The 12506-nt window shown below is 40.5% G+C and overlaps 1 protein-coding gene across 4 annotated transcripts in view; it reads left to right on the forward strand.

Moving 5' to 3' along the window:
- The window catches only part of ADAMTSL3 (ADAMTS like 3), a 177169-nt gene that overhangs the window by 139853 nt on the left and 24810 nt on the right, over positions 1–12506 (forward strand). For 3 of the 4 annotated variants that reach the window (XM_088148615.1, XM_088148614.1, XM_088148613.1), the window contains exons 16-20: positions 4015–4304; positions 8610–8739; positions 10291–10483; positions 11473–11652; positions 11863–12016. In XM_088148615.1, the coding sequence (XP_088004741.1) occupies positions 4015–4304; positions 8610–8739; positions 10291–10483; positions 11473–11652; positions 11863–12016 (947 nt within the window). The remainder of the gene's footprint in view (positions 1–4014; positions 4305–8609; positions 8740–10290; positions 10484–11472; positions 11653–11862; positions 12017–12506) is intronic. The other variant, XM_088148616.1, reaches the window with a different exon arrangement.

Here is a 12506-nt window from a genome sequence, read left to right on the forward strand (position 1 = left end):
AAGCCTGAAGCTGCCTTCTAAGCAAAGGGTGTTGATCCTGCACATCTACATTGCCTGCTGCTGAAAAATAGACTGGCAAGACCAGTTGAACTGAAATTAGTTTGCAGATCTGATACTATCAGATTTGAACATTTATTTGTTAAAATAATGCACAATAATGCATGACATTAGGTAAAACCACCTAGGGAAAGCTGAGGCTTTTTGGCCATACTAAGTCCATTGGAATTGGGCAGCTATAACAAATTTGAATAATTTTTTAAAAATCTGTAAACAAAATGCATTAGTGTATTAAGAAAACTGTTGCTTTTCTTACATACATAGAAATGTTAGTGTTAACTTTGTTAAAAGGCCTCAAAGTAGTATGGCAATGGAATGAATCAAACATTTGAATGGAAAAACAAGAAAGTGTTAGCAATCAAAATTGGTGGAGCCACCCATCCATGATGAACATTTAGGCTGAACTTTCCTTCCATACTCCGGTGTATTTAACTTTCCTTGTTTTGCAATTGACCTGCAGCGTCTCAAGATCCACATTGAATCCTCTTCTGGGAGTGGATTCTGTAATGTACTTGGAAAAGGATAAGCAATTTAATGACGAAAGGACATGAATTTGTTCAGTTTCCAGTACATCAAAGCTAGTTTCGATTTCATAGCTTTTCAGCCAAATTGTCTGTGGTACTATCAGCATTAGCTTTAGGACTGTACTAATGCAGCTATATTTGAAAACCTGCAAAGGAAAGAAATGCCCAAACAGTATATTAAATTCTGCTGCCCCTGTGGAGATTGGTGTACGTGCATGTGTCCTGAATTTCATATAAAATGTTTTAAAGTCTTTTAAAAATTATTTTAATTAGAAAAATAGTGAGGGTCCCCCCCCCCCCCTATTTTGAAGACTGTTTGCAAAGCTAAGCCAAGGAAAATGGAGATTTAACCTTTCTGGTTTTTACTGGTAGAATGTATGATAATTGAAACCCATCATTACTGTAAAGTTTTCTCTATTGAGCCTTCTTTATTTACAGCAGGCTTTTGAATAAGCCCTTATAAAAAGATTCCATACATCCTTTTTTTTCTTTTAATAAGCTTAAATAAATAGAGAACTTGGCTGCATCTTGAAAGAGGCCACGTTTAGAAGCTGATAGACTTGTGACGAGGAGAAGGAAGAGGAAGTGATAGGGTTTCCATATTCCATTTAGCCGGTTCAAATGCTTCCATTCATATATTCACATCTGTAGATTCGCATCTGAAGATTTTCACCAGATGTTAGCTACCAGTGAGTGATAATATGTGCAGTAGAATGGTCACACACCTGGACTAACACATGCACACAGCAATGATGATTCATTGAACTAAAAAAAGTCCTGGGGATCCATCTCCTATTTCCTTTATCCATGACTAGAAGCAAGTCCTGAGTTTAAATTAATATTAAATTAATGCTATGCCGGTATATAATGTTCAGGTTTTGAAAAACCTTTTCCTTCCCTGTAAAATAGACCTGGTTTTCTACTTTATTCTTAGAATGCTTGAGAATTTCTTTGGAATGTCTCTTGGTGGTGTTCATGAGCTAGCTAACTTGTTGGAGGTGGTGGAAGGGGCAACTGCCATTTTCTGTATTGCATTTTTTCCATCTCTTTGAAGCCTCTTCAACTGCCCATACTCCCCAGTCTAAAAAGGCCTGTAAGGAGTTCCTTCATTATGTCTTCTCATGAGGTCTAATGAAAGTAAAGGAAGCAAGGGAAGTGACAGACCACTAGAGAGATGATTTTGTAATGAAAGGTGGACCTGGCTATCAGCAGGATCCTCTTCTCCCATTAGTTTCTATTCATCCAATAAAATCTAGTTGAAAAGGCACCTTTTGAGTCCCATTGTTGAGGAATCACTGTCATCAGGGAGCATGAGGGCATGCCCTTTCTGTAGCTGCCCCTCTCCTTTCACCAGATGTCAGGAGTGCAACAACTCTGGCTGGCATCAGGAAAGCCACCAAGACCTGGCTGTTTGGGAACTTTTTGGCAGATTGATGATCTGGCAGGTTTTTTCCCTGCAGTAGGCAATTGTTTCAGTTCATACTATTTTCTTTGGGGTACCAGTAGCTAGGAAATGTATTGTTATTGGGTTTGGGGTGGGGTGAGTTATTCTTGTTTTTCTTTTCATCCTCCCTGTTTTATTTTGTATTACTGCAAGCCACTCAGAGCTTTTTTGGAATTGAGCAGCTTATAAATAAAAGTATAGAAATAAATAAATGTATAGAACACAGAGACATTCCACACATACTGTATGTATTGATGATCTCATACATGAATGAAACCGTATGCCGTCTTTTGAAATTTCACTACAATTCTTCATCATGAAATAAACGTTGAAACCAAATTCTCTTTCATAAAACTGGATGAGAACTGGTAGAAAAGTATTGCCAGAGGTTTTTTTTCTTTTACTTTTGGTATGGCAGTGTCTCACAATTCACTTACTTTTCTTTCAAGCACTCTCTTGAATTATGCTTCTTAACTTTTGCAAGGTTGCTGCATCAGATGCCTTCAGACTATGTTTCGGTTCTTAGATCTTGTCAAAAGTGACTGCATGGACCATTTATTTTGTGCCGAGTATTAAGAGCGACAGTGGGTCCTTACCTTCTCCCCTGCAGAAATTCTTCTCTGCCTATGTGCAGAAACTGCCAAGCAGTTATTGCCATGTGACTTCCATTTATTTGGAGAACCTCTCATGCAAATACCACTGAAAGGAATGATGGATGGAGCCCTCTTGTAAATAGCTTTTCCATTTATCTGAACTTACAATTATCTGCATATTTTGGATGTCTTCCCAGCCATTGTGAGATAACAACACTATATATATTTTAATGGGTTAATTGAGTTTAGCCGTGATAACGTTCAACTCTTTTGAAATATAATCAGAATTTTGTCAAAGCCTTCTCAGAGATGGAAAAAAGAGTGAGGTGACAAACGTTTTAAGTTTCAACAACTTAGATGCAGGGTTAGTTTTAACCCAAAATAGCCCTGTGTTTGTTGGGGCTAAACTTTCTAGGTTAGCCATGATGGGTGAACAGGAATGAGAGGGGTGACAGAAAGTGAAATCCCTCTTCATGCTGCCAGAATGGAGATGTAGTCCTAGAGTGACTCTGCAAAAATGGGGCTTCTCTAGGAATTATGTCTAGAGAATTCTTATCTCCTGCATGGCCTTGGGGGGTGGGGAGGGATGAAAAGGAGGAAAAAGGGAGGTGGGGATGAGACTGGCACTCTCAATTCCAACCTTAATTGGGCCTGCAATTTTTTTTCCCCAGAAAAAAAAATTAACAAATGCCAGCCTTGGTTACCTTTGCAACACTTAGAAGGCTATCAAAGATTGCTATTCCCCATTTAATTTGGGTGACTGTGATGATGTTCTGACAGTACATGTGGGAGTTGTCTCTAGAGTAGTGGCTGATTGGATGATTTCTGTTTTGTGAACACACATATATCCACACCCATTTGAGGGTTGATTGAATGAGTTTCCCAAGTTTTCTGTTTTGCTACTTAAGACCAAAATTGATACCCCATTTTCTGATTGGTTTGGGAAGTATTTTATGGTTCTGCTATGCTGTCCAGGTTCAGATCAGTTCAAACTTGAGTATGGCCTCAGACCAGAATGCTGTCGAAATGCTGATAATTAAAATAAAAATTACATGGTGGTAGTAATATAACATATTAATCAGTGTAAATTTTCCCATCTTGACTCTTGTTTCAAATATACTGTTTAACTCTGCAATGGAGTTACAATCACATAACAAGTCACTGATGCTGATTAACAACATTTGGCAACTAAGAAGTTGACCTTAGAATATCTGTCACTTAAAAGGAATTGAATGGAAAATTGATCTGAATGATCAGGACATTTTTTAAATAGAGGCTAAATTAAAGTAAGTCAAGAATCAGAGTAAAAGGGACAGAAGTTTGGATGGTGTTCGGTTGACTCAATCTCACCCTACTCATATAGACAGAAGGTTCTTATGATGTGGTTTTGTTGCAGGTTTATCCCTGAGCCATGGTCCCCTTGCAGTGCTTCTTGTGGTCACGGTACTCAGATGCGTGATGTCAAGTGCCGCATTTATCTCACGTTTACTCAGGCTGAGGCGGAGCTGCCTGATGATGAGTGTGAAGGACCCAAACCATTGGCTGAGCAGAGTTGCCACCTGGAACCATGTGATGGAGATCCTATCCCGTACACACCACCTTTTTCACACACTGAAGATGCTGGTGATGTTTTTTACGACTGGGAATACATCGGCTTTACTCCCTGCTCAGCTACATGCGTTGGAGGTATGGTGGTTTTATATTTTGTATTTAAAGGTATTTTTCCCAAACATGGTGAAAAGCCATACAAGTGATTACAATCAATATCTAATCAGGATTCAAAGAACTGAAAAACTTGTTCTTGGTGAAGATCGGATTCCTTCTTTAGAACTGGCCTTTTCCCTTTCTCCCGTGCACCATGATAAAATGGCATTTGAGATTGGGGGGAAAAAGAGTGTAACTAAGTGATAGAACTCGTACATTGGAGACAGAAGGTTCACGTATAATCCTAGGCATCTCCAGGTAGGTCTAGGAAAGGTTGCTGTCTGAAACCCTGCTGTCAGTTTTCATAGACAGTCTTGAAGCTAGATGACCCATTTAGCATACCATTAATTATCCTAATGTGCTCAGAAGGTCCACAGTGCATTTCCTAGCATTGCCAATTACAAGAATCAGGTAGGTGGTGATTGTGAAAATATCTTTTCCTAGAAGCATAATAGGTGGTTTCCAGATTGATAAAGATTCAGAAGACCCTTATATAACCAGCCAGCTGCAAGCTTCCTTGTTATCAGTGGAAAGACCCATCTCCTCACCAGATCACAGGAAAACCATTAGGAAGAAGATCAGAAAGTCTCCCCTCTAATATATGAAGGGATATACAGTGGTACCTCGGGTCACGAACGCTTCTGTTCATGACCAATTCGGGTCATGAACAGCTCCGTTCGCAAAATTTTGCTTCTGTTTGCGAACTCTGCATCGGGTGACGAACAGGATCCGCGGCCATTTTCCATGCTATGACACGTGGTCGTGGCTTCCAGTAGGGAGGGGGACTCTCCCTCCAAACAGTAACCGCCTCCCCACCCGCCTTCCTGTCCTCCACACCAGAAGTCGCCTCAAGCAAGGTTAGCGTTCTCTCTCTTCATACTGTACTTTGTGTCATATTTTTGTGGTTTAAAAAAAAAAACATGGTTCAGAACGGATTAACCGTATTTACATTGAACCTTATGGGAAAATTTGATTCGGGTCGCGACCAAAATCGGTTGGCGACCAAATTCGTAGGGGTCAGAACAGATTAACCGTATTTATATTGAACCTTATGGGAAAATTTGATTCGGGTCACGACCAAAATCGGTTGGCGACCAAATTCGTAGGGGGCAGAACAGATTAACCATATTTATATTGAACCTTATGGGAAAATTTGATTCGGGACATGACCAATTCGGGTCGCGACCAGAGTCACGGAACGAATTAAGTTCGTGAGCCGAGGTACCACTGTATTGGTTCTAAATGGGGAATAGTTCAGCTGCTTGAATTTTTCTAATCCCATCCCTTTTTTGTAAGTGCATCTTATTAAAGAGACTCTGTGAGAATAGTCCTTGTAACAGATCCTTGTAAATTCTAGATAGCTGCCATAGAACTCTAGAAAACCAGGGCCAATTAGTGTAAAAAAATACCGGGTTTAATGAACCAGCTGTTCTCAGCCTTTTTTGGGGGGGGGGGTAATATTGGATAAGCAGGTTTTGCATATTGTACCATCCCATCAAACCATTCTGGTTCCCATATTGCAAATCTCTTTTATATGCATTTTGTTTCCTACTCTGTTGAGCTCATGAACAAGGAATTTGTTCATTTTAAATTTCTTCTCTGTGACAAGCTTTTGATAATTTTATTTTTCAAATTGCCTGTTCACCTTAACAGTAGAAGAGTTGATTCTCTGACCATTATTCAATTGCTAATAAATGTACCTCTTTCCTTCTAGTGTGAAATGCCTGTACTTTTTTATTACCCAGAAAATGCTGCATCATCTAAATGTTATTGCTTATTGGATAGAGATCATCTCTGCAAACTATAATAAGTCAGCTGTTATAATTCTTCCATATTTGTCCTATTATAAATTGAAACCATAAAGATGTACATTAAGCATTTCTACTATATTTGGGATGTATTGAAGTCCTCAGAGAACAGAGCTGTTCTGTTTGAATTTATTATTTGAAACACAGCAGTAAGTGTTGCAAGTGTCACTGTTTGACTCTTATGTTCCTTGGATTGTGGCAGGAAAGTTCTGTTGTTGGTAAGATTTATATCCTGCCTTTCCTCCAGGGACTCAAGGTGGCATGCTTAGCCCTCTTTCCTCTAGTGTTATTCTCTCAACAACTACCCTTTGAAGTAGGTTGGGCTGAGAGAGAGTGACTGCACCCACATACATTCCACAGCTGAGGTTGGATTTGAACCTGGGCCTCCACCCTACTGGCTGTTTTCCTTGTCTCACTCCCTGAAGTTTGATTAAGGGGAGATGCTTGGGGGACTTCAACCTTGGATTCTGAAACATGCACGAAGCTCCAGAACTTACACGGTCTTGGAAGATGTTAACTGCGTTGTGCCGATAGTGACAATGATAATATGAATAATGCAGTTTTCAAGAGTGGTTGCTGTAGATTTAATGGCTTAAATTCAAGTGTAGTTGATCAAATGTGGTTTAATGAAGAACAAGGTATACCTGCCAAATGTTTTTCCCCAAATGATACCTTGGGCTTTTCCTTTGTATGCCATGGATAATATCCAGTTATGACATCATATAATTTTGAATGACTGGGGACAGATGGAACTGCTTGAGATGCTCTTATAAAAATCACTTGTCACTCATATCCAGGAATAAAAATCCTCGCCCAGTTTGTAACTAATTACCTGGAAGTGATCTAATGCACGCTGCTACCTTCTAGAGGAGAGGTTTTCCAGTCTTGCAATTTCCATAGAGTCAGCTAAAAATAAAAATGGGCCTTTTTAGTAATGACAGAGTGCTGAGAAAACCCCACCTGATGAATTAGGAGAAGAGATATTTATGGCAATAATTGTCTAGCCGTTGTACAGGTAAAAAAAAAAAAAACATAGAATGGAATGAAATTTGAGGTTTTTAGGATACACACTCTGCAAATAACAAGGCTCTTCATTTTTATTAGGAAATGCAGTCAAAGTACAAAAGGGCTTGAAATCTTGCAAATCTTTTAACAAAAGAGAAGTATTAAGCTGTCTCAAGATCAGATTTGTAGCCCCTCTAAAGTCACGAGGGGAAAATGCATTTAAAATGAAGGAAACAGGTTACCTGAACTATGACCATGTTCAATCTTGCATATCACATTAAGGTGCTGTTGGTATGTTTCCCCAACACCACCTGATATCAATGAAAGCTCAGTCAATGTGTTTCATTTAGTAGGACAGTGAGAATTACTTCTTGTGTTGTAGCATTGTATGTGCATGAGACTTCCAAGGCATCTTTACACCCCATAAAATGGACTCTGCCTAAGATTTGCTAGAAGGATTTGCAATACAAGGAGATGAAGTGTGACGGTGTTCTGCATTTTGGGATTTGAGACTTGCAATTTAGAGCTCTGCCAGTTTTTTCAGCAGCTGATCCATCACTGGAAACACGACTCTTCTCCAGTGGCAGGTAAAGCAGAAAGTGAGGGTGCTCACTATTAGGGACTTAAGAGCTGTCTTATACTGGACCAGGTGATTTGTCCTTCTAGTCTATCAGGACTGACCATGGCTCTTCTAGCTTGCAGACAGGGAGAGGCTTTGCACCTTGAAGTTAATTCTGTTTTGGACATCTCAGAGGTGGCTGTTCAGCATTAGACATTTGCAGCATCAGAATTATAGTCAACCAGAGGCTGAATAGGAGTCAGCAATACAACATGGCTGTAAAAAAAGTCAATTTTAGGCTGGATCAATAGTATAGTTGTCAAATCATAGGAGGTAAGAGTTCTGAAAGCCTCTGGCCAGATTCTCCCCCCCCCCCACCCACACCACTTAAAAAAAATCCGGACATAACAATTTAAGAAGGTTCAGAAAAACTGCAGTAGGTTCAAAGAAGGATGAAAAGTATGAACAAGGATTGGCAACTAAGTCCTATAAGGATAGATTGAGGGAACTGCGTGTGCTGAACCTTGAGAAAAGACCATGGGAGTGGGCTTGGGGAATGATGGAGCTCTTCAAAGTACCTAGAAGGGTGTCATGCAAATAGCAACCATGGTCTGTTCTCCATTGCTCCAGATTTCAATCCTTGGAATAATGATCTTACGTTGCAGAAGGCAAAACCTGGCTGAGTGTTTGGTGTTGGGGTGGGGATTCTAAATTAAGAGTAAGTGAACAGTACAACTGTACACTAAATACCAGTAAGGAATCAGAGCAGTTAACATGGAAGTGTTACCTTCACATATGCTTAAATTATGGCTCAAGAATGTATATATTGAAATAATATTTTTCTGTACTTCTCTGTTGTAAAATATTTAATGTTTCTTGAAAATATCTTGCTTGCTTGTTTGTTTTACAACTCAGGAACCCAAGAAGCCATTGCTGTGTGCTTACATGAGGAGACAAAGCAAACCGTTAATGATAGCTGGTGTGACAATTCAAAGAGACCTCCTCCAATGAGTCGTGTGTGCAATACAAGACTTTGCCATCCAAGGTAGGACTTGGGTAATGCCTTTGAGGAGGCACTGCTGTGACATTAGAAAAGTAAGGTTATGTTGTAGGGAGGCAAGCCTTCTTCAAGATGTTTGAAGAAAACACCTACAGCGCTTTTGTCTGCTGGGTGAAATCAGGCAAACTTTGTTTTGAAAGCATTTTATCACTTGGCATGATTTTTTTGGTCAAAATTCCAGTCCTTCTCAGTCAAAGGACTGAGAATTGCCCTTTGCTCCCTGGGAGGGTGATGCATTGGGAACTCATCTTGCTTATCCATATCTCCTTAAGAAGTGGTATTGGAGAAGAGAGCGGGATACATTACCCATGCCTTCTCTTCAATGCTGAATCAGATATTTACATGTTTGAATTCCATGACCAGTTTTGAATGTACATTCAGAAATTGCAGTCCTGCTCTTGCTGCCTGCAAAAAGCATGATGAAAGAAATGCTCCCCTGCCCGGATTGGCATCTCCATGCCAAAACAATGTCAAGCATAGCTAAATATTTCTGAGAGGATAGAGGAAGTCCTAGGGTCAACTCTCACCTGATGATGCAACATGCTTCTTGAAGCAGTTGGCTCAACTGGGGACACTTCACATCCTTGCCCAGTACTAGTACACTGGTATATGTATACCTGGCTCACTGTTGTATACCAAGATAAACTATACCTTCTTACAATGGATGGTGTCTTTTATTCATTAGATGGTACTACAGAGTTGATTTCATTGAAATTATAACCTAGTAAAACATAAAATCTCCTTTAAGTCAAGCTTGTCTCCTGACATCTTCAGGACACATCCGTCTAATTTCCTTGGCAATAATATGGAATTGGTTTGCCACTCCCCTCTTCCTGGATGTTTTTTCAACTTCCTGGTGTAGCCTAATGCTCTGGTTTTCCTTGAAAGTCTCCCATCCAAGTCCTAATCAGATCTGACCTTGCTTAACGTTTTTGAGAACCAAGATCTAACTAGTTGGGCTTTTTATCCAGAAAACATTACTTTCTAACTTGGCTGATGTGATTTTCTGTAATGTTTCTTTGTTCCTGTCTCTTCCAAGTGTGACGGCTATGAGCTTCACCTGTATGCAAGGGGGGGGGAGCAACCAGTTTCTTTAACCCGGAATGCTGATTGTAACTCAGTGCTGATGCTACCTGCCTCTTTCAAATGCATTCAATCTATAGTCTACATCTTGAGACTAACTAACTGCAGGGTTCATAACTAAAACATCTGGCTTAAATTTCAGATTCTTTTATTTCTTCATCTCCCACATTTTGGGGTGTAACATTGCCTCTCCACAAAGTTCAGGAGCACTCAAAGGTTTGCCCACTCCTTAATGTCATCGAGGTAAATCCTAACAAAGGATTTAGCCATGAATGATGAAAGTTTATTAGTGGAAGATATCCTGTGTGGTGCATAGTGTTTGGCTAAAATAAGAGTCCCCAACTGTTTTCATTCCTGTTTTGCCCTCAAGTGGGGGCCATTTTAAAAAGTATTTCTCCTGTAGTTCATGATGTTGCTTGCTTAGGGCTCTGGTGTCATCATTTCTTGGAACAGATGGCAAGTAGGACCCTGGACACAATGTACTGCCACCTGTGGCATTGGCATCCAGACCAGAGAGGTCCATTGCCAGCAACCCGAGGGTTCTGTTGTTGGATCTGAAAGCTGCAAAGACCCAAAGCCTCACTCTTTTCAAGCATGCAACCAGCTTGACTGTCCCCCATGTTGGCATGTTGAAGAATGGCAACAGGTAAGATGGTCTGCCAACTACAAAGGGTTGAAACCACCTCCAAGGAGAGTGACACTCCAGCTGAGTAAGATTAACGAGAAGCCATTGATAGTGCAATGTTCTGGATAGTGCCTTCCATCAATACTTTGCATTGAAAGTCATAGCTATTGAGTCCGATTCATATGAATATACAATCGCTTTTGGGGTTGCTTTACATTAACGGGTGATAAAATGGTACACTTGTCAATGTGTATTGACATTGAAGTGGGAGTGCATAGATCAGTGTTGTCCAAACTTGGCCACTTTAAGATGAGTGGACTTCAACTCCCAGAATTCCCCAGCCAGCCTCCCATTCTGGGAGTTGAAGTCCACTCATCTTAAAGTGGCCACGTTTGGACAACACTGGCATAGATGAATGAATTGTTTTCTGCATGTGTAACCTATCAGGCCTGAACCCTTCTGTCCGACATAGCATTTCTGTAAATGGCTCCCTCGAGTTGAGCTCAACTCCTAGTGACTCCATGGTCTCATCTAAATAGCTTTCTTGGCAGAAATAATGTTTTTTTTTTTTCAATTTCCCAGGCTAGGCTCCTGGTGACTTCATAGATTGTCCATGTAGTTTTAGTGACAGGCGTATGGAAGTGGTTTACCATTGCATTTTCCAGGATGTTGGACTTCTCAGTTTAGCCTGCAGCCTAGGATTTCATGCTTCCATCCAAGTATTAACCAGGTCTGACCTCTGGGCCCACACAATGTAAGTCAGGTGCTGCTGAGACAATATTTCTATAAGATCTTTTTAAAAGTATGTTGAAATGACTTGACTCATGTCATTCTCTACCTGTGCTCTGAAGAACAATATAAATCAGACACTACTTGGTTCAAATATAACTCTGGCCTAAAAAAAAAAATATATTGGTAATGCTCCAGGAGTGAGCTACAGGCAGTATCATCCATATAAAGAAAAGCATATCAATTCCTGTGATTTTTATGGCTCCCTTTCTTGTTCTTAGTGCTCCCAGACTTGTGGTGGAGGCACCCAGAATCGCAAGGTGACCTGCCAGCAGTTGTTGATGGATGGAAGTGTTCTGAAACTCAGTAATGAGAAGTGCCCTGAACCTAGACTGCCAAGCTCCAGAGCCTGCGCAAATATAGACTGCCCACCTCAGCTGGTGGTGGGACAATGGTCTAGGGTGTGTAGCTTAAAATAAGAGTACTTTTAAATAATTTATTTATACCTGGATTCTCTTTCTTGTTCTCTTTCTCTTCTCCCTTCCCTCTCATTCCTAATCCAGTGCTCTTTGAGGCAATCCAATGAAAGAGTAACCCTTTAAGAATGAGGTGGCGTGTACCTCATTTTTATTTAAAGTTGGCACACTTTGATTACATTCTTCCTTTTGCAGTGCTCTGTAAGCTGTGGGGTTGGCATGCAAAGGAGGAAAGCCACCTGCCAAAAGCTTACTGCCAGAGGCCAGCATCTGGCATTAAATGGATCCCTGTGTAGCGGCTTCCCAGCGCCCCCACTTGTAAGGCCTTGCCACAGGAATGCCTGCAAAAGTAAGTGATGCTGTTTCACGAATGCCTGCGAGGGGGAAAAGTCCCAGGGCACCCGAGATTTAAAAACATTCAATTTATCCCAAGATGTAACCCCCATGCCAGACCCTCCCATTAAGAATCCATGGTTATATCCTATTGTCCCATGATCACAAAGTGCCCTTAATTTGTGAAAAGAGAAATGGGTGAGTCCTAAGTACATAGTCTCCTCCAGAACACCTCTCCCTGCAGTTATTTGAAACCCTTGAAGACTTTTCTTTGTGGAACTGGTGTTGATTTTTCCACAGCAACTATTGTTCATCTGCATGTGTAATCATTTCTCATCTTTGTAGTGCTTTTAGCAAAATGTATTTGAAACAGACATTAAGCTAACCCCCCTGTAATTGCCCAGATTCCCTCTGGATTGCCTTTAAACACTGGCACTTTTTAGCTGCATTCTAATCCTGTGGTATGAAAAGCTAACTCAAGTGACAAATTGCATGGTTTTTTTTAG

The sequence above is a fragment of the Python bivittatus genome, unplaced genomic scaffold (genome assembly GCF_059951505.1).
Source record: "Python bivittatus isolate LINGU-HERP-01145 unplaced genomic scaffold, Pbiv_v1 ctg000530_np1212, whole genome shotgun sequence".
Classification (NCBI taxonomy): domain Eukaryota; kingdom Metazoa; phylum Chordata; class Lepidosauria; order Squamata; family Pythonidae; genus Python; species Python bivittatus.